Source organism: Astyanax mexicanus, chromosome 6 (genome assembly GCF_023375975.1).
Source record: "Astyanax mexicanus isolate ESR-SI-001 chromosome 6, AstMex3_surface, whole genome shotgun sequence".
Classification (NCBI taxonomy): Eukaryota; Metazoa; Chordata; class Actinopteri; order Characiformes; family Acestrorhamphidae; genus Astyanax; species Astyanax mexicanus.
The window spans coordinates 24616279-24638879 of NC_064413.1; the positions used below are offsets into that span (position 1 = coordinate 24616279).

The 22601-nt window shown below is 36.0% G+C and overlaps 2 protein-coding genes across 2 annotated transcripts in view; both read left to right on the top strand.

Moving 5' to 3' along the window:
* acvr2ba (activin A receptor type 2Ba) overlaps positions 1 to 1247 on the top strand; it is a 77219-nt gene extending 75972 nt beyond the window's left edge. Inside the window, exon 11 of the mRNA XM_022673874.2 lies at positions 158 to 1247. Within this exon, the coding sequence (XP_022529595.1) occupies positions 158 to 352 (195 nt within the window). The 3' untranslated portion in view covers positions 353 to 1247. The remainder of the gene's footprint in view (positions 1 to 157) is intronic.
* Positions 1248 to 10805: 9558 nt separating this feature from the next.
* On the top strand, positions 10806 to 21566 carry LOC103039129 (exo/endonuclease G). Its single transcript, XM_007233881.4, has 6 exons — positions 10806 to 11032; positions 12999 to 13148; positions 13293 to 13432; positions 13809 to 13885; positions 15411 to 15525; positions 20029 to 21566. Exons 1-6 carry the CDS (start codon positions 10897 to 10899, stop codon positions 20476 to 20478), a joined length of 1068 nt encoding a protein of 355 aa, XP_007233943.3. The 5' UTR covers positions 10806 to 10896; the 3' UTR covers positions 20479 to 21566.
* The last annotated feature ends 1035 nt before the right edge of the window (positions 21567 to 22601 follow it).

Genomic DNA, 22601 nt, shown 5'->3' on the forward strand with positions numbered 1-22601 from the left:
AATCTTAAGGAACACACTTCTGTTGTGCCTGACCTCATTGAAGAGCTATAGAACTCATACTGCACAGTATTATGCAGGTGGTGTTTTAATGTGAAGGCTGATCTGTGTGTAAGTTATCTAATTGTGTGTGTGTGTGTGTGTGTGTGTGTGTGAACAGGGTCTGGAGCAGATGTGTGAGACAATAGAGGAGTGCTGGGACCACGACGCTGAGGCGCGACTGTCAGCAGGCTGCGTAGAGGAGCGCATCTCTCAGATCCGCCGCCTCACCAGCCCCCCTACCTCGGACTGCCTCGTATCCATGGTGACCTCGGTCACCAACGTGGACTTGCCACCCAAAGAGTCCAGTATCTGAGTCCTCCTGCAGAGCTCACACAGTGAAGAAACACTCAAAACACACACAAGCAAATGAAACAACCCTCGTCTTTCCAGACTCAGCGGATCTCAGACAACAACGTGAATGCAGCTGCTATTTTATCCTGACATTTTTAAAGTTAATTATTATCATTATTATTATTATTGTTATTATTATTATTATTATGATTCTGATTATTATTATTATTGTGATCGGATCAATTCTACCAGCACACTTCTCTACTGTATTTTTATCAAGAGAGGAAAACAAAAAAAGAAAAAAAAAAAATATCAAAACAGCAAAAGGACATCTCAAAGCGCATTCAGGTGCCGACTTATGAATGCTGACAAGGTGCAGGTACCTCAACTTTTTTCATTCAGTGTTTTTCTGTTTTCCGGACAGGATTGCCTGTGGCAAAACCAACCAACACATCAACCGACCATTCACCATGTTGGGTAATACAACAATGCTGCAAAACCTGAGAGGAACATTATGACTGTTACACACAATTAACCTTCCTCAAGGGGTTTTTAGTTCTGTTTTAGTTTTTTTTTTCTCCACATTTTCTTTTTTTCATTTTCCTCTCTGACTGTGTGCTATTCAAAATTATGGAAAACGTGTCTTTTACGGAACTAACGGGTGTCTCAAGAACACAACAAAAGATGGAAGACAACTGGACTTTTGTTTTAATTTTTTTTTTTTTTTCTCATATGATTTTTTTTGGTGTTGAAGTTGGAGACTGTGAAGAGGGGTTGGTACAGAATAGTATTGTGTGGATATGAGAATTTCAAAATCTAGATGCTAGAAATTGGCTTGCGTTTAGAGATAGTGGCGACGAGTTTTGGGTAAAGCATTTTGTTTGGTATGGAATTATTTCTCAGGTATCCAGTTCTGGGGTGGGGTGGGGTGGGGTGGGGCGGGGGGGTGAGGGATTGGGTGAACTGCCATTTATCCCTAGCAATTGATGGAAAGAGAAACGTCAAAGGGTGCCCTAATAAATTTTAACACTATATAGTACATGCAAGAGCAGGATGAAAGCGTGTGCGTGCGTGTGGGCATGTGTGTGTGCGTGTGCGTGCGTGTGTGTGTGTGCGTGCGTGTGTGTGTATGAGAGTTTGCTGAGCATGCTAAAATACACGGTGAGGAAGTTTCAGCCCAAGTGGCTCTCAAAATAAGTGTTTTTTTTTATTATTATTATTTTATTAATGTTATTATGTTTTTTTCCTCTCTTTACTTCCTTTAAGTTCTTTTTTTTCACGTCCATACACATACTAGTTATCTGTATTTAAGGACCTAGACTGAAACAGCAGAGACTAGTCTCACCTTCATTTAGAAAGCCTGCGCTCACACAAGCGATTGGGAGCGGATTGTAGGGTGGATTTTAATTAGTGCATTTCAGCCCTGTCCCTTTTTCCCATGTGACCTGTGGCTCAGAGGGACCAACTTTGAGAACGGACCGGCGTACGGGTCCTCACGTGATCGCCAGCTGAACCTTCAATTTAAAGTGGCTGAACTTTCGCTCGGTAGGGAGAAAAGAAGAAACGGACATGGATTTTGTATTTTCTTTTTTTGTTTCGTTTGACTTAACAGTGGCAGGTGAGGAATCCCGTATTTTCCTGAATGCCACAATGTAACAGTGAATGTCCACAATGCTGCTGTTTCAACTCAAAGATGTATTTTCTGTCTTTTTTCAGTTTCTTCTGTGCATTACACGTGCAAATTCTCAGTAGAACTCCTTCAGAAATGCATTTCAAAACACTATGTCAAGAAAAAAAAAAAACATACAAGGCTTCCGAGGTGAACGAGAGCAACTCTAAACAATAAATTTAGTAGTGAGAGGACAAACACACACAAAGGTTTAGAAAAAGAAGAAGACGAAAAAAAAAGATTATTATTCATGAACCACAGACCACCTCAAACCAGAAATACCTCAGATTTTTCTATGTGTATGACTTCTGTTATATATTCTGTTAGTTGTGTTGACTTGTAGTAAGTATATTTTGATGTAAGTTGGCTTTTAAGATTAGGGAGTTTTTGGAGAAATAAAAAAGTCCAAAATCTTGTAAGAAGTGCTACCAAGTTATGTTGTATAAATAGAAAAAAAAACATGTAAATAGCTGTAAACAGTTGTAGAATTCTGCCTATCTACAAAACCAGGGCATTATTCCTTTATTTTTCTTCGTGCTGGCTATTTCCTTCATCCTCTCCTTTCTTCTCTGTTGCCTCTAGGGACATTAAACCTTTAGCGTTTAGATATTTATCTGAGATCTAAAAGGCTTCTTCTTCCCCATTCTGAGACTTACTGCCTTTATCAATTTTAGCTGAATTGCTTTTGTCCTTTATATGAAAAATACTTCAACTGCTGTGCAACTAAACACAAAAATAATGGTCCACTGAATTGTTCTTTTTTTATTATTATTATTATTATTATTTAGCATTGATGCTATAGAAGAACCACATTTTTACCATGAATGTAAAAGAGTTGGGTCAGTCTTCACACTGACTCATCTCTTCCACCTTCATGCTTTATTACTGTATATCAAATGTGGTTCTTCTTCTCATCATTTCTTTAAAAAAAAAAGAACCATCAGAAGGACCTTTTGTTGTGCAGTTGCTTCCCTTCCAATGTGACCTTTAACGCCGATTCCAATTTAAATTTGTGGTTGTAGTGAAACAGCATGAACCCCATACAGCTGATTGCTATGCTATTTCAGGGCTGAAATATATAAAGGTTTAGTGTCCTTCACTTGTCCTCTGTGCACTTTCCTCCCTGTCCTCTCACTCGTACCCATAAGCCTCTGCAGCGGTTGCTTCTTCTTTTTCTACTACTACTTCTAATTCTTCTCCCTGACCAGAGCTTTAAGTTAGAAGGAAAAAAAAAAGTTTCCTTTTTTTTTTTTTTTTTGGGTATGTTTGTTTGTTTCATGGTGCCATAGATTATCTCCGGGATGTCCACCTCCATTTGCTGTGGGGAAAAAAAGTCTGAATTACTATGAGCTGCATTACTGGAGCTGCAGCTCATGATCAGAGTGTTGGTCAGGATGTTTAGAGGCCATCTTTGCACTCATGGACTTGTAGCTGTGCTTTGTTTTGTGTCCCCCTTTCTTTCCTTTTTTAAGTTCATCCTCTTTTTTTTAAGAGGTTGAGAACTGAACCAATGTAATGCGTGTTTTAATGCGTTTTTGTTAGCTTTGTCGTTTTAGGGCTTTTTTTTGTATGAGGGCTCGTTTGGGACCACTTTTTTTTTGCGGCAATTGAAAATGTCAGTTGCCAAACCAGAGATGGAAACAGGAAGTGCGTGACTAGATTCATTGCTTCGTTCAAAGCGAGTGCTGGGCGAGTCTTGGGTTATCACTTATTTTACAGTATGTCTGTCAGGTGCCAACACATTCAGGAGCTTCGTCATCTTTCTTCAGGTTCCTCGCTGCCTTTAGCGACTGCAGGAACTGCGTGTTTTGATTGGGCTCGGACAGTGTAGCAAGCAATATCCACAGCAATAGTGTAGGGTTAGACCTTCTGGGCATTGTTCCTGATCCACAAGCAACTTACCAAATCTCTTTGTCCTTGTGATCTACTACTGTGGGCTGCTGTCGTCCAGTTATGTTTGGTAAAGATGTCCATTAAGGGAGGGCCGTTACAATCCCTCAGTTAACTGACCTCTTTTTTTTACGACAAAATATGTAGCCAAATTGCTTGCATTTTGAATCTGCAAGAGGGTAACCAAAGTGGTGATGTTTTCGGTATTTTTTCAGTATTTTTTTTTTTCAGTATTTGTTCTGTATTTACTATCCGTGATTCTATTAAAAAAAGAAAAAATAAAAGTAAGACACCCTCTTACCTTGATAAAGTCTTTTAGTCCTGCATATTCATAACTTGTTTGTTGTCAGCAGACATTTATTTGGCTTATACTCCTGTGGTGGCCTCCATTGGACTTTTTTATTATTATTATTATTATTAGGAAAAGCGTCTTTTTTAAGGCCTTTTTAAGTCAGTTGATAATTTGAGTTATACTCATGTGCTATTTTCTATTGGATGAATTATGATTTTTTTATTAAGAAAGGTGTAACTGTTTCCATCTTAAAATGCTATGATTTTAAGGCAGTTATTATTTGGGTTATACTCATGTGCTATCATTCATTGCACACCTTTTTTATTAGAATTGGTGTAAGTGTTTCTGTCTTAAAGTATTTCTCTGGTTTTAGACCTTTTTACGCTTTTTTAGAAGAGTCTACTCTCCAAACAATTAATGATTGAAGAGGTTCTTTTAAAACGAGACTGAGTAGAAGTTTTAGGATCAATCAGAATGACTAGCGAAGCCTGGCTTCTTTTATATGATCAGGGTGAATTCTGTATATGCAATACCACAAGCCGATTTCCAGATTTCACAGACGTTAAGGGAATAACAAGTATTTCCTCTGTGTTTCATCATCAAATGTGCCAACTGAATGAGTGTTTTTTTTTCCCCCTCCTTTTCCTCCCTGTGAATCGTTCAGCTGTAGAAATGGTGTGGACCAGCATAACCAATCGTTTTTTTTGTTTTTTTTTTAAATCAACATGATTTTTTTTTTTTTTCGTTAAATATGCCTCTCTTTTTTTATTTTTGAAAGCCTGAGAATGTTCACTCTAGGTGCATTCATTTATTCATGTACGGAGAACTGCTTGGCTTACTGGTTCATGTTAACAAAGATGGCCTCATGGAGCGACATTTCAGTCATTTCTAATATCAGGAACGTTGTAAACCTCCTGAAGTGGTTTCAGAGGTGTCATGTGTTCTGTGCCTGTGTGTTCTTGTATTTTTATACTGAAGCAACCGCTCTCTCTCCCCTCTCTCCCCCTCCATCTCTCTATCTCTCTCTCTCTCTCTCTCTCTCTCTCTCTCTCTCTTTTTGTCGCTTTCTCTGTCTCTCTCTCTGCTTCTGTTGTGCTACTTTTTCAGAAAACTCTATATATATCTATATATAATATAAGATCTCTAAAACGTGACCAGCTGTAACTCTGGATGCAGTCTTAGATCCAGGTTTTCAGGAACCGATTACCTCAGAGCTCATGTGAATCAGTGTTGCTAGCTGGATTAGTTGTCGACACTACAGAGATAATGTACACTATCATAAACACAAACAGGAGAACCTCTTTTGTACTGGTGTGACATGTATGACGCTCCCCTTGACAACTCAAAAGCCTCTTTCTTCTCAAGCCTCTTGCCACTCGCTGAAAAGCAAATAAATGGTACTAAACAGGGAAACTCTTGAGTGCTTCCTACATCTCTCCCATCTTATCTCCCAGGTGTTAATACATTTTAAGCATTGATCTTTCCTTTATACTATTGCCATTACTATCATTACTGTTCAACTAAGCTTAAGTAAGGCAGGGTGGGTTTAAGAGCTGGTTTCGGTGCGTTTCTTTACCTCATGTTTTTTCAAGACAAATGTTCAGGTCAAAGTGTAGCAGTTCGAGTTTGAAAGCCAGGATAAAGTGTAAAGTGGATAAAGTACTCAAGTATGAAACCTTTCCCTCAGGGGAATTAATATTAATTTTTAATCCGTATTTATTTTTTTTAATCCACAATGACATAAAAAATTGCTCTCCCCTCAATAGTGCCTTTTTTGGCTTTACCAGTCTGAGGTGGTATTAACTTAACCTAATTGACTTTTTTTTTTTTTTTAACCCAAGAGTTTGCCAAAAGCATAGCATATGCTACAAAATCTAAAATCGAAATAAGCTCAATACACAGTTACTGACGAGTAGTGGCTCTATTATGTCTTTATATTCCTCCAAGGCAGAAGAAGAATTGATATTCCGAGTTGGCACACAGGAGATGAAAGAAGGCGTTCTCACTTGTCTTGTCAAGGGGTCATCCTTTAAGTGCTGTTTCTATATCAGAATATGTGAAATGTACATGTTGTAGGTTATGTTTCACTATTGTAGCTAAAATTGTAGAACAGAGATGGCTTGTACTACTGATTTTAACAAATATACTAAAAATCTGTATAAGACGAAATGTATACAGAGAGTTGAGCTTGTTGCTGTAACCCCTCTTTTTGGATTGAAAAGTATGTTAAAAAGTTTTATATATATTAAATGCCCTGGGAAAGTCAGACATCCATTGTATTGCCGTAATGAACTGAGGACTTTTTTCTTTTCTTTTTGCTCTTTTTTTTTGTTTTGAATGATCATTGTAACATAGTTCTTTAATTTGCAGTGGATCATTGTTCCTTTTTCCTGTGGTAATTTTAGAACTCCGTATCCAGAGTTTGGACTAGATCTGCCTAGAGGTTGGGATGTGGCTGTTTCTGCTTTTCATTGGTGCCAGAATAAACCAGTATGAATGTAGTATTTGCCCAGTGTGAAACAACTACACCCTGACTGTTAGAGAAAAAAAAGTACTAGAAAGGATTATTTCAATTTTATCTTTTTGTATATGAAAGTAAACAATAAAATACTGACAAAACATGGTTTGTCTGCTGTTTTTTAAACTCTTGATTGTGTCTGTTTAGCAGTGTAATTTGTAAAGTTCGGTTACAATGAAAAGAATTGCTTGTTTTTAACCTGGATTTAAAAGTGCTACATTTTGTGGCTCATCTGAGATCATCTAGATATAAATTCCAGTAATATGTAAGAACTTAATGCTGCTTTACTGTGTTTCGTTTGGACTCTAGGCTCTATTAGCTTAAATAATTTTTGGATCCTTGCATCTCACAGCCTGACTCATAGTATTTAAACATATTAGTGATGTCTTCAGTGATTACAAGAATTAGTAAACAATTCAGTGACTTAAAGACCAGTAGCTTCTTCTAGTAACTTATGTAACTAATTGAAAGCCAGTGAAACGTTTTAAGAACTGAAGTATTGTGTTTTGCAGCAGCAGCAGTCTAAATAAACTTGAGCTGTATTTATTGCTCTTTTGTGGAAATCTACTTATGAAGCCAGGCCCATTGCATTAGTTATCCCTGCTGCATATAAAAGCATGGATGAGTTTTTGATTAAGTCTGTATAAGATTGTTGGAACAGCACTGTCCATTAAAACTGAAAGATTTCTTACTTCAGCTTTAGCTTTTAGAGCTCTGAATTTAACTTCAGGTTGGTTTGAAAATACTGTCTGAAAAACGCTGATCTGAGCGGTTTTGTCCTTATTTAGGTAAATCTTAACATTTTCCTATTGGACTGAATCCAGTGGTAATAAACAGATTGGAGAATGTTCATATGAAAATGAATTAGGGTTGTTTTGGCATCATAAGTGGACCTCAGGAAAATACTTCATGTATTTATTTAAGTCTGACATATTTACCTGCATAAATACATCAGAACAACTAATGGTTCCTGGCTTTTTGAGCATGTATTTACCAATTAGTAATCATCAGGGTAACATTTTGAGAATGTTTTAGTATACATACATGAAACAAGTAGGCCTAGCTGTTGATTGAGATCTTATATAAAGATATATTTTATATATATGTAAAAAACAATATACTTATGCATCATTAGAACTGTTTTCGAGGGGCTGTATTGATTGAAAAGACAGAAAATGGTTAACATTTACAGACACAAAGACACTAGATAACTTTATTTTACTTACTAAAATTGCATACAAAAACTCAATTAAACTCAATAAGACTAAAAAAAACTATGCAATTTGTATAGACTTTGTAAATAAGAAGTAACATTACACTTTATATTATAGTTAAAATCTTATCACTTACCGATTAGGGACGAGCTCTGAATTGTAGAGTTCAGCAAAGGTAGACGCATTCTTGGAAAGCTATTAAAATTGCTAAGTCACATTTTATTTTGATTTAGGAATAATGAATTAGCTTAAATCACATTCTGGACATAGACCATTATTCTAAAAAAAATCATCTGATCTGACCAGCTGAAGGTGTAGGGCGATGTTACCACAGGTGGCAATACAGCATTATGAAAAGACTATAAAAAATACTTTAATCTGTATCTAAGGAATAAAGTAGATTTGAGAATACAGTGTGAACTCCGAATGATGACCAGAGCTGTAAATTATAGGTTCTCAACTCTGGTCCTGCAGAATTGTAGCTTTTGCCAAGTAGACAGAGGAAGAAGCAATCTTTTTAAAAAGCTAAACAGACGTACTGTTTAACACCATCTCTATCTGAACAGCACACAAACCAGCAAGGTGCAAAGAATGGCTATGCAACAGCATAATGGTAAGCTTCTAACTGTACATTTAATTAGAATAACCCCTCCCAATAAAGTCTGCTTCTGAGAGGCATGCATGCCTATAAAAACACACAGAACAATTTATTAACTTAGTTTAAATAAAATAGTAATTTACTATTATTATTATTAAATTTACTATTACACAATATTTAACTAAATATTTAAAATGTGTTTATAATATAGGTAATCTAAAATGTATGAGAAATATTAAACATATTAAAATTATACTAGCTACCTGATAATCATTTAACCATATTTTTTCTAGCTTAAACACTGCTGAATTACGTGTGTTCTCTCGTGGTGCCAAAAATTAATGGGTTCACATGAAGCAATTGAGCAAAATCATGGTTTATAAATGTTAAATAATTTTCATACTGAACAATTTACTAATTTCCAGAAGAATATCACGTTTCAGAACCGAAGACAACATTTTAAAGCTTTCAAACTTCAGTTTTTCATAGAGCTGAAAGATTAATTGGCTATGTATCTGTTTCTGTGTATTTTCAGCCAAAATACCCAATCCATTGTTCAGAAAATATTTTTCTAATTTAAAATGTGTTTATAGATCATCTAAAATGTGAGCTAAATTGAACATATTACAATTATACAAGCTGCCAGATAACCATTTTACCTTTTTTTTAACCGAGCTTTAACACGTTAACAACTGCTTTTTCTATCTTAACCCTTTCAGACCATGTATTTTCTTTTTTGTTGTTGTTTTGTTGCACATAACACTAATTCAGACCTGTTGTCCATCAGAATAGATTATGAACCAGGCAATGCAACAGTAGCTTAGCCCTGCCCACTGCACTGGAAAACAACATCAACTCATTCATATCAAGCATTAGGGCATGATAGCACTAGAGCCAACAAAGCAAAGTAAGGCAAGCTCATTTTAACTCCTTTATCGTGATTCTGAACAAAACATGTACATGTTTAGGGATTGTGTGTGAAATCAAATCTAAAATAAAAATGTTAAACATTGCTTTCAATGTGATAGGCATTAAGAAAGCAATTAAATATTAATTGATTAATTAATTGTATTGTACTGTTCACTCAGCCCCGGTGCCTCACCCTCCTCCTCCTCCTGCTAGCAAAGACCACTGAAGTCGTGTGGTCATTTTGTAGTCGGCGCCATGTTGTTTATGCCCATTTTTGGGGTTCCGTGTCTAAGCCGTTCCTGTCAATGGGGAATTTGAATGGGCTTTTCAAAAACTGGCCTATTTAAAAGAAAAGGCAGATAATAAGAGAAAGTGGCTCTCAGTTCAGCAGCGCTTCTCTGCAGGTTTAGAATTTAATTACGGTCATTAGTTTATACTTATTACAACACCTGACCCAAGTAATCAACTAACAACTAACTAATCAACTAATCAACTAATTACCTGCCCTCACTGAGGCAACAACCAACCAGAAACACTAATTTATTTCACTGAATAATAAAGAGGCTAAATGTTAAAACGTGTGACAGCTGGTTCTGGAGTATCACTGACCGGTTTTAGTGATTTTATGCTGTGAGACTCTCAGCTCTCCTCAGTAATGGCAGTTAGTTCATTAGTTGGCTCAGCTGTGTTTAATATCGTTTCGTTCCACTGTAGCATTAGCTTATAGCTAGCATTTTTCTCATTACGACTCTTAAACAATCTCATAATTCAGAGAATCCAGTGATGTTCAGAAGTAAAATGTACACAGAATAAAACGTACAGGGGTTTGAACAGATTTATTTACCACAGAATGTGATGGAGGTGGGTTTTTGAAAACCCTATTCATTTTTCTCATAGGGAAAACCCGCTCAGACTACAAAATGACAAACAACTTTAATGGTTCTAGCAACACTTGGCCAGAGTCCAAAACGATTTCCTCTCAAAATAAAAGTCCCCTAAAATTGAATGAAAATTAGTTTTGAGGCTGTAAATGAAATATAATGAACTAGTTTGATATATGTAGAGTTTAAAACTAATTAAAATCTTTTCAAAACTTAAAAACACATTTAAATAATGTAGATAATAAAAGAGAAAGTAAGAAATTGTACTAAAACTAGTGTTGCTGGGTAACACAGTTTTGCGCTGGCACTTTATCAATATATTCTGACTCAGGAGACATGACTCTTTAGTAAAAGTAACATTATAAAGAAAAATATATTTCTTTCAGCAACTGACAGCATGTTTTATATTAGGCGAACAGTACAAATCAGTGGATTTCAGAAGTTTTAAGAGCGGACTTTTATTTTGACAGGAAAGTCACATTGCTCATTTCACGGGGCTCCTCCTGCTGGTGTTGCTGAGTGTCATGTGGAGGAATGAAGCTCTGAGAACACTGGAAACACTGAGAACACTGGGAGAGGAGCTGGGAAATGAGACATGGCCTCTGGGCTGAAGTTCGGGAGGTTTGTGGGAGGTTTTGTGTGCGGGGTCGGTGTGAGCACTGGAGCCTGTATCACTGCACTCAGACTCTACCTGACTAAACAACAACTACAGCACGAGGAGACGCAGACAGGTATCTTTTCTCTCTCTCTCTCTCTCTCTCTCTCTCTCTCTCTCTCTCTCTCTCTCTTACACGCACAAGTTAGTCGTGTATGACGGTGGTTTAGGGGTTTAGGCTTGATAAAAATGCATAATTTAATTTCCAGCAAATTCCCACAAAGCTGCTCAAACGTTAAAGCTAAGAGCCTCCCCACTAAGATTATTATACAGTTATTATTCAGTGTTTAATCTACAGTGTTATTCAGTAACAGTAACAGCTTTAGCTAAGTTACCTCACGTGCTGTGCTGTGTTACTAACTAGTTAATAACAAGATTATTATTATAACTAGCTGCCTTACTGTATTTTACTGCTAACCCTAGATTAACCCCCTATAATTGGTTAATCTGAAGATTTGGTTTCCTGTTACATAAAGTATTCTGTCCAGCAGGTGTGTGTGTTTAGATTCTCCAGTCCAGAAATAAGTCATTAAGATATTTCAATAAAAAATGTGTTTGCAGATAAACATCCAGTGGACCTTGAGATAGAGCTGTGTAATATGACCCAAAATTCATATCCCTATATATAGTCTGCTCCATATCCTTTATATATCATGAAATAGCACATGTATGAATTCAATGTTCTTTTTGAAGTGAATTGACAACAGAAAATACCTATTTCTCAACATGTTTAAGTATGTTATCATGTTTTATTATATATATTTTTATGGCAAACTTAATTTAGCATAACATATAAAGTAGTAACATACTTTTCACTTTCACTTTTCAAGTGAAATGAAATTGTGCACCAATTTTTTTAGGTCCAATCCCATTTAATTTCAATACCCCTCTGTTTTGCGTGTGCACATCTGGAGGTAGAATGTCTCACTTCTTGTTAGGCTGGAGGTGTAGGGGGAAGTGTTAGGGCTACAAAGCCCTTCAAACAGAGATTTTTCAGAGGCACATTAAAAACAGAGAGCTATGAGAAATCGCTGGCAAGATGGCAGCACAAGTGCCAAAAAAAAAAAACCCACACATCTAAGTATTTTCCATGTTAGAAATTGCAGTAAGCACTATATTACCCTAGTTGAAGGTATAGTTTCTATGTTTAACGGTTGTTTTATTCATAACAAGCTAAAAACCTATCATCTTAATAGCTAGCTAACTAATGAACTTTGTTACAAGGGGAAGGTGCAAAATCCTCCTCTTAAAAATAAGGACAACTGAATATAAACAGTATAAACAATGTTTTAAAAAGGTGGGTTTTTGATATAAGTGATGCAAAGTGATACAAGTGATCTGTAATACACCTCATTAGGCACTAATGGTCAAATTTAAATAATTTAATTAAGATATATATGTAATGCCATCTAGTGGCTTTTTTTGGTAGCAGCAGTGTGCGCTATTAAAACAGCAATGTGCAACATAACAAAATAAATAATTAAAAAATACAGGAACAGTCATGTACAAAATAATAGAACAATTAGAGCCTTAACAAACTGAACTCTATTCTACTATATAACAGTTAAACATGAAAAATAAGACTTTAAGACTTTTTCGGTCCCTGAGAATGACATGTTTTTTCTTTAACAAAGATATATTATTAGCTTTATCTGAGAGAAAGATGCTCCTTAAGGTACCAAAACTATTATTATATTTGAGTCTAGACAAAACAACAGTTATTTTTATATTTTCAAGTTTTTCTTTAAGAAGATGAGAGTGTCCACATTCTCTGGAGAAAGGGCTGCTCTTTGAGCAGCCACGGCTACAGTGTGCTGCGCCATTTGCGTAGCGTACGCCTGCTTGCGTAGCTTAGAGCTTTTGACTTTGAGGCTCGAGACCATGATTACATAATGTCCCCTGGTATTGATAATCAGATGAACAACGATCGGATCCTTTAAATCTGTGTTATACTGTGCATAAAATTAGATTATATTCAGACAGATAACTATTCAACCTTTGAATGTTATTGTAAATGTGTGTATGTCTCTTTGTTTTTACAGAGAGTGCAGTACAGAGCCTTATAAAGCTTTATGGACTTCCTCTGACTGGAGCCGAGACCAGAAGCTACAGCAACCATATCCTGTCGTATGATCAGAGCCGGAGGATTCCTAGATGGGTGGCAGAGCATCTGTCTAACAACAAACTAGTTGGTATAGTTTTTATTTTTTATGTATTTGTTTGTTTGATTGATTTTAACTCAGAACCTACATTTATAATGTATCTATTGTCACTGGTGTGCTGTTATAATGAGTGAACAAACACAACATAATGCAGACTTGTGTTAATCTCATCAGGAGGGGCAGACCGAAAGCACTGCAAGTTCAAACCAGACCCCAATATTCCACAGTGCTTCACTGCACACAACGAAGATTACCTTGGCAGTGGCTGGTCTCGGGGACACATGGCACCAGCTGGGGACAATAAATTTTCTGAGGCAAGGCAACATTCATTCTCATAAACGAGTAAAACATGGGTACACTCTAAGCTAAAAGTGTTCTTTGACCATTTTCTGATTGTATATAAAACCCACTGGTTTTAAATAAGTTCAACATATCAGCTCACTCACATTAACAGTTGTTGATGTCAGAAGAAGTTTATGATACATAAGTACGATACAATAAATCAATAAAATAAATATTGTGTGAAGCCTGGCATGGATCAACAAAGCATTACCATTATTAAGTGTACTGATGAACACTTGAAAAACCCTTTTTTTAAAGAGTGTACACAGGAAATACACTATTACTGAAGATTCTTACTAAAGGAGTTACTCATCTCTAATGTCTCTTTAATTGTACATCTTTTAACAGCAATCAATGGAAGAAAGTTTCTATCTGTCAAATATCGTCCCACAGAATTATGAAAACAATGCTGGATTCTGGAACAGGTAAATAAAGACAACCAATAAAATAAGAATGTTACACTTTTTTTTCCCTTCCTAAATAAAGGGGTTTTAAAGGGGCTCTTCGAAAGAGTCCAGAGATGCAGAGCACTTTACATTATCGTGAGAAAAGCATGTCCGTTGTGAGGAAATATATTCTGCTCAGGTTGAATAGAAGTGAATTTGATTTCTTTTCTATATTTCAATATTACTCAGAACCTTTAAGCCACTAGGGTAGCTATATGCCAGTTTTCTGACGTTAGTAATGAAAGACTGAATAACATACAGCTATACACATCATATTTAACAGCACATTTTCCTCTATCTAGCCAGGGCAGTGATATTACTTAGATATCAATAGAATTAATTAAGAAAACAGTTAGCATTGCCAGTTAGATGTTAGCCATTGTGGCTAATCTTGAGTCCTCAGTCAGGCTCGTATACATATACTTGTATACCAAAAACAATAAAGAACATCTGATTTTTTTATTTCATTTGTGCCTTAGTAAACTTTATCAAAATATGGTCAACTATCTAATTTCTCTTAATATTTGCATAATTTTAAGCATTTTATGTCTGACTGGTATATTTTTTTATTACAGAGCAAGATGTTTCAGCTATTGATGTAAAAAAAAAAATTATTAGAGTGTAATTAGTATTTAAGTAGCTTGGAATCTCATTAAAATAATCTCTGGCATGTGTGACCCTCTCCTATAAAGTCATTTTGGCGAATAAAGGTGCCTCAATCTATAAAAAATGGTCTAGAGTTGTAAGAGATGTACAGTATTAGGAGATCATCTTTTACTGTCTGTTCATTACAGATTATTGTTCATTACAATATTACCTATATGGACAGCAATGGGGAAAAACACATCAAACTGTAGTGTTAAATGTAATGCAGTTGAAAATGTGGGTGCACCTAACTGTGCTTTTGTGTTAGGCACGTTTGTGTTGGGCACAACAGTGCAAATAGTCTAGAGCCCTGTAGTAATAATAATATGAAATAGCGAGTATTTGATTCACAGTGATGCAGAACAATAAGGATATGGATAAGAGTAGTGTTAATAATATTAGCCTAATATGCTATAGATATGAATATTTTGATCACAATGTTGGCTAATATTAAATAATTTAGCCATTTATTTTTCGTATATAAAACAGAAGAAGTCCAATCATATCTAATTTTACTATATAACTTTGCTTTTTTTTTTATGAAGACAGGCTGATGTTGACATTGTATGTTAAAACTGTTAAAAGACATGATGAACTGCAGTTTTCCATTCACTTCTATTCAAACTGAGCCTTTAAAGAAAATTTGTCCACTAAAGAACCACATATTTATAATAGATGTGAGTGTGAAAAACCTTTTCAAGTGATGGTTCACTAGACCTTTTAAAAGTTAGTTTTCCACTTCAGTGAAGGATCTAGATCTCTTACAAAAATGTCACTGTTAATAGAACCTCCTGAAGATCTTTATTTGTAAGTGTGTGTGTGTGCTGTTTTTGTATTAACAGTTGGTTTATTTTTAAAGATTGGAGATGTACTGCAGAGAGCTTACGGAGCGGTTCAGTGATGTGTGGGTGATCTCAGGACCACTTACTCTGCCACGTGTAGGTGAAGATGGAAAGAAAGCAGTCTCATATCAGGTACATGCATATATTGCACATTTTAGTGCTACACTTTATCAATATTTTAACTTTTTGTGTTATCATTGCATAAGTGTAACCAAACATGCCCACAATAAAGCACAACATCCACTGTGCTGGTAAACCAGTTTCTGTTTTTGTAGCATAACAAAGCGTTACTGCAGTCCAGACTGTGTGCATGGAGTCTCAGTTATTGAAGATAAAATACTGTTCAGTAGTATATATGTGAATAAACATAAAATAAACACAATTGATTTTATTACGATTATTAAATATTATTCAGGTCATGTCCATTTATTGCACAGTAATTAGATAAAGTAATTATCGTGACAGGCTTACATTCGACTATTAAAGACCATCTTAAACCAACAAAAGCTGTATTTTTCTGTAGGTTTAAAACTGTAAATGTGGTTCTAAAAATTGAATCAAATCATAAAAGGATCATATATATTCTTTTTTTTTATTACATTTTACCAAACAGCCGAGTACTAAACATTAGAGAATAGTCCAGTGTTGATTAATTCACTTTCTTTAAACTAAGTACAAAGCCCTTACCTTTTTTTTTTAAAAAAACTAAAAAGACAATGGCCAAATAATTAACTTAGACATGTGCAATTCCAGCAACTGTCCACTAGATGTCAGTGTTGTACTTGTTTTTGGCTCACTTTCAACATGTTTTTACTGTACGTGTTTATAATCTGGCCTAGGGCCTGACATGACCCTGAAGTAAAGTTCATACAGAGTAATCTCTATAATCACATCTGCATGTATGAATCTGCATGCTGTGATCTTCATCAGCTCTTTGCTGCTACTAAACAAACAACATAAACATGTAAAACCATATCATATACCTGTAATTTTAGATTATCTAACACATTATTCTCATGAGAACCATCGCTGGGCTTCAGACTCTCCCGTAAGCTCTGCTGTGTATAGCCGGTGCGGAGCTCCAGCTGCCTTGCAGGGAAAGAGTTGGTTTTCCGTTAGGGCTAAATCGACACAGACAGCCGCCCCCAGGGCTAGTATGTATCGCAAATTGGCAGCGACAGGAGCCATGTTACCTCGATCTGTACACACTCTGGCCCTAGGAGAGACTGTAGCTTAGATACCCCTCTCATTTCCCTTGTGCTTCTATGGAATGAGGTGCTTATGCCATTGCGGTGCCCCAGGGCGCTGGGGTTCTGACGGCTTCCTCAAAATGCTGCTGATATTTACTTTATTTTGACTCTGAACAGAGCTTTCTTTCCTTTTTGCTGAAAATGATGATAAACTGCACTTTTCTTTTGCAACTGCAAGCGTAAACATATTGCTTGTGACTAATATAAAATAAAAGTCTATAGAAGGTTTAGTTTTTGCAGAAAGTCAGATACACTGTTCATCAAATTGAATTTGAGTTTTGAAAGTCACACTGTAAACAGTTTACACAGAAATGGATGTGTGTCTTTGTCGTGTAAAATATCCAAAATGGCAACTTTTACTGGAAAAGAACAATATCTAATGTCAGAAATAAAAAAAAAAATATTCCAAGTTATTTATTAGTTGATCCTGTTGATGTTTTTATTCAGTATGAAAGAAAACGTTTAATTGTAACATTTATTTATTTATATATTTAAAAACCACAATCCCAAAAATAGAGATTCAAGATTTTTGCATGACAGCTACTAATGACTTTTAACATTTGGAATTTGTAACACAGCCAGTGATCGTCTTCTTACTATTGTTACATAAAATGTTTTAATGATTTCTGTTTGATTTGCTGTTATCTGAAATATTTATGTACTGATGTATCAGCTCTGGAAATGTATATCTATGCCAGCGCAATTTTTCCTCTACTGTATTGATAATTCATTGGAATACTCTATATTGAAAAATACAGTAATTTTTACCAAATTCCTTGCATGTCATTATAATGATGTGGCATGTTCTGCAATGAATAATGCTCACTGTTTATCCAGGATTGAAGTAAAACATGTGGGCAGATGTTTGCCTATTGTACATTTAAACATTATGATCTCAATGTTTAAATGTAAAACAACAAGCTATTCAAGTATGCAGTTATCTTTCCACAGTGTCCATATTCAAATACTGAGATGACTGCAAGGATGCAACACATGTTATAATGGGAGAATTGTGTAAAAAGTGAAAATAGTGAAATACTGATCTCCATTTTATTTTTACAGCTATTAATTATGGGCATAACTAAGAAGCACACTGTACTGGACTGTCCTGCATATATTTATTTCAAACTAGACAAACTATGCTTGCTGATAGCTGGGTCAAAAAAAGGTGAAAATATTTTACTTTGACAAACTAGCTTGTTAATGAATCATCCTCTGAAGAGAAAAGACCTTGTCTAGAGGACAGAGTCCTCAGCAGCCAAGTTGTGACAGAATGGACTTTGGGTGTATTAAAATGTGATAAAAAGTAATATTTACCTTTGTTGAATAGCCCTCCTCTGTTCTCCCACAGCTTTTTGAGATCCAGTATTTTGTGAACTTGTGCACACAAACAGGCTTTAGAATGAGTAAGATGGGGCATATTTTGCACCTGCAGATAAATTGCTTTTTCCACCGTTATTCAGGCTCAAAGACATTTAAAACGAGGCATTAGGAACTAAAACAGCACAAGAAGTTTATTAAAGGACACTGTTTACATCACATAGGGTAGATACATTTCTGGGTGCTTTCGTCTTAACTGTAAGTCACAATAATCATCCATCGAGCATGATTAGTAAAACATTTTGAGCAATGTTTATGTAATTTGTTGTTGGTTCTTTGCTTTCTAATATTGACAGTAACCAGATATTTTCAGCAACAGCTGGAATTCATGCATTTCCAAGGAATTAATTTTAATTAATTTAATCAAACTTATGCCTTGGGATGTAAACAGTGGCTTTTAATAAACTTCTTGTACAGTTTTAAAGTGCTAAATGCCTCATTTTAAATTTCAGGGCTCTCCAGATTCTACCAATGAAAAGTGGAGCTACTTGGATCCTGAATAACAGTGAAAAAAGTGATTTATCTGCAGGGGCAAAATATGCCCCATCTTACTCATTCTAAAGCCTGTTTGTGCAAAGTGCACAAAATACTGGATCCCAGAAACCTGTGGGAGAATGGAGGTGGTCTTTTTAACAAAGGTACATTTTTTTTTCTTTTTACTTTTTACATTTTAATTCACCTAAATACCATTTCACACCGGAGTTCTCCTTTAACTTAGTGATGTCAACAAAAAGAGCAAGCCTCCAGTTCTATCGTCATTTCAGCAAAAGTATGAGACAGACCCAATTTGCACTGGCCATAGTCAGATGCCAATCAGCTTGAGCTATTGAGGTTAGCATGACTTGTTGCTAACTGGCTAACTTGCCACACTAACGCTATGCAGCTTAAGGTTCTGAGTGTAACGCATGTTAAAACCGTATTCCTTACATGCCTAGTTTCTCTATAATAATAATTTATTGTATTTATGTAAATACAGCATGTGACTTTCAGATTATTATTGTGCATGTCACAACAATTACATTATCGACTTATCGTTCAATAAATGGACATGACCTCAGTCATTTTATTAATCGTGATATTGAATCGTCTATTGTGTTTGCGCTTTGAAAATGCACATATATCGTGCATATACTGTGCTTCTGTGGATGGGGGCATGGCCACTATGAATCAGTAGTGCGAAAGCCCAGAAAGAGACAGACACAGGGAGTGAATAAACTCAAAACATACCATTTATTTGGGAAAAAATGCCCTCTATCAACATCCAAAACTAACATAGAAACATGGTAACAGCCCAGTGTGTCTCTAGTCGCTTACATTTAGTGTCTGTCTGCGTATTTCTCAAGTGAAGGCTGAGGCACGGTTTTAATGCTGGTCCAATGCGGGCCAGCTGGGACAGACTGGGGCTGCACGTCATGGTGTGGGGCGGACCCACGGTTTCCATGCCTCTGCACTTCGCAGTGTGTATTCTTTTTAAAAGGGTGTTATCATTATATAAGTGCCATTTAATAGTCTTAAAATGCCAACAATATCGTTTATCGCAATAATTTCTGGAACAACATATTGTTTGCAAAAAAAAATGGTATCGTAACAGGCCTACTTGCAGATATTTTTAATGTTAATGTTTTATAATTCAGATGCATTTATGATGCATGTATTTGGCTCTGATTTCAACAAACTAAAAAAGGATCATGTTGATAAGCCAGCAGGCATTTTCAAAGGTCTTAAGTCTTAAGTTAACCTGTCGTTTGAGTGCCATCTAATCCGACAGACACTGAAACAGTAGCTAAGAGAAAGTGTCTGAAGTCACTTGTGTGTTCTCAGCAGATGTTCTGTTTACCAGGTGCATGATCAAATTGAGCTGCAAATCATCCACCTGTTGGCTGTGAGGAGGCTTTATTGAACAGGGTGTTTTGTGTCTGTCTGGCTGAGCCCTGCTGTGTCAAACTGGTTCATGACTCAATTGTTTTCTTTTTTTCTTCTCTTCTCATCCATATGTTTCAATCAGCTGATCGGGAAAGACGACGTCGCAGTTCCTACTCATCTCTACAAAGTCGTTCTTGTACGGAAAGATATGTCGGCTGAGCCTCTGGCTATGGCAGCTTTTGTGGTTCCTAATGCCCCTATTGGATTTGATCACCAGCTGAAGGAGTACCAGGTGAGCCTGTCTGAACTGGAGAGAATGTCAGGCCTGACCTTCTTCCCCAAACTTGATCAAACTCACCCCCTGAAGAACCTGTGCTCTGTGGACTCCTGCGAGCTCATGGACTTTGAGCGTTTCACACTGTACATCACTGGTCGTAAAGTAAAGAGTGCCAAAACCCTGACGAAGCTGGAGAAGATCATGGCGGAGCTGAAAGAAGCCGAAATCACACCTGATGATTACTTAGTTAAGCTGTATCTGGAGAAGAAACAGGAACTGTTGCAGAAGCATCGGCCAGAGAGCAAGTCGGGGTAACTGAAAGCTTGAACAGCTGTCTGTCTGTTTTGCAATCTTAAGCCAAGGTCAAGTGTTATTTTTATGAGGTTTTCTTTGTCCTATTTTTAAAATTATGGCTGATTCTAAGTCACTTTAACTAGTGTTTCCTCACAGGACAAAATTAAAAATGCAACTTGAATGCTGCTCCTAAATAGGATATGCTTATTTGTTTTATAAGGTTATAAATGTTTTTGAAAATCATGTCTGCTTTAGTTTTTACTGTCTTTTGACTGTATCTGTGACTTTTATAACGTAGTATGCTGGTTAGTTAAGAGATCAGCGACTGTATTGAAATGGTCATCAGAGACATTTGATACATACACAGTGTTTTGCTTTATAGGTAAGAGTTGGGTAAGATGGACTAATTAGATAGATTAAAAAGTAGAAAATAATTTAAAACAAGAAGCAGAGTAAATGTTTACAAATCAATTATAAATGTTTTAGGGGTTTTAGCTTAAATGTTTTTTTTTTTTAATTAGTTAGGTCCTCGAGTTTCTGATTGTAGAACCACAGAAAGTTTTAGTTTAACTTTGCAGGTCACGAGGTAAAATGAGCTGCATTTTGTAAAGTACATTACTGTAGTATCTTTTACTGTGATGGTGATGGAGTTATAATACAATAGATAAACTGTCACAAAGTCATTTAATACCAATTGATATTGCTGACTTGGCCTAATGGCATTCTACAAGAATTCTTACCAAGGTAAAAATTGTTTGTGTAAGACCAGACAACATTTTTTTTCTGTCAAGGCCTCCAACAAGGGGAAAACAGTCCCTTTTTAGGTTTTAAATATATGTATTTTTTTACTCTGCTAGAAATCTGCAGATAATTAGTAATAATTGCAGACTTGAGTAAAAGCACAAGTGCTCTATTGAGCAGATATTGCAGTGTTTTTCAAGTACTTAAGTATTCAACATTGTTAGTGCATTATTTGGAAGTATTGCAAGTAGTTTATTGTAAAATGTACTACTCATGTACTACTTTAACCTTAAAAATAACAGTGTTTACCAGTACACCAGATTTCAGTATCGATATTAAAAAAGGGATCTCACCCTGGTGTGAACTTATGTTCTGTTGATTGTATCTTTTTTTTTTATTTAACTTTTGTTATTTGTGTTAAACTGTGTTGCTGTTTACAAGTTTTGAAGTTATACACTGATGTGCCAAATATCATGAGACATCTAATTAAATTTGTATAATTAAAAATGGTATCTAACCTAATCTCTCTATTTTATATGAAAAAGTGTATGATAATGGTTTGGATCCATTTGTATCTGACATGCAATTAAAGAAATCCAGTGTAAAATGAACTTGGGGTGTTTGAAACATACAACGAAGTTCAAACTTTTGTTAAATAGTCCACCTATTAGTCCAGAATTTTCAGTTTAATTAAGCCAAGCCAAGTAAAAAAGTATATTTATTTATTTATTCAGAGAAATCATATTTATGCAGACTTTTGTAAAGTATGAACGGTACAATTTATTTTGATAGGCTGCATCTTGAACTACCCGTCTTACCTCACTCCATCCTCCTGCAGGGGTAAAATTTGGCCTGTGTCACTTTTGTGTTGACGGATTGGATTTCAGCTTAAAATCAATGGGGTCAGAGCACACGGTTGTCTTGTCTGACGAAGGGCTGTATGTAATTCAATCTCCTTATCACAGGCTTTTTACAGCAGATGAGTACACCAGCCTCAACCTGACCACAATGTACTTCCTGATAGAAGGCAAATGTAATTGCACCTGATGTTTGGCTGGCTCTATAGGACATTATGGAATCCATTCAGCTTGTCAGATCATCACATGACGACTCGCTGTGCTTTGTTGGCCACGTTGTTTAGCAGAAATCCGCAGCTCATGGATTTGCACTTCAGATCAGGTTATTGATTTTAAATCTCAAATGAGGCTCAAAGTGATGTTGGTTTGCTGCAGGTTCAGATGACCCTTGCTCTCATCACTCTCATTGTGCCCTTCAGCAGAACACATATTGTCTCCCTTGGCCCTTGACCTCAGCAGAACGGCCTTGAATGTGCAGCGACTATTCGCTGGCCCCGCTGTGCTCGAATCAAAATTTAAATGGCCCATATCTTAGAAAACTCATTT

Coding starts and splice junctions, on each gene's coding strand:
- LOC103039129 (XM_007233881.4), top strand. CDS start 10,897: ATGGCCTCTGGGCTGAAGTTCGGGAGGTTTGTGGGAGGTTTTGTGTGC. Junction 13,149..13,292: donor GTCTAACAACAAACTAGTTG/GTATAGTTTTTA, acceptor TAATCTCATCAG/GAGGGGCAGACCGAAAGCAC. Junction 13,433..13,808: donor GGGACAATAAATTTTCTGAG/GCAAGGCAACAT, acceptor ATCTTTTAACAG/CAATCAATGGAAGAAAGTTT.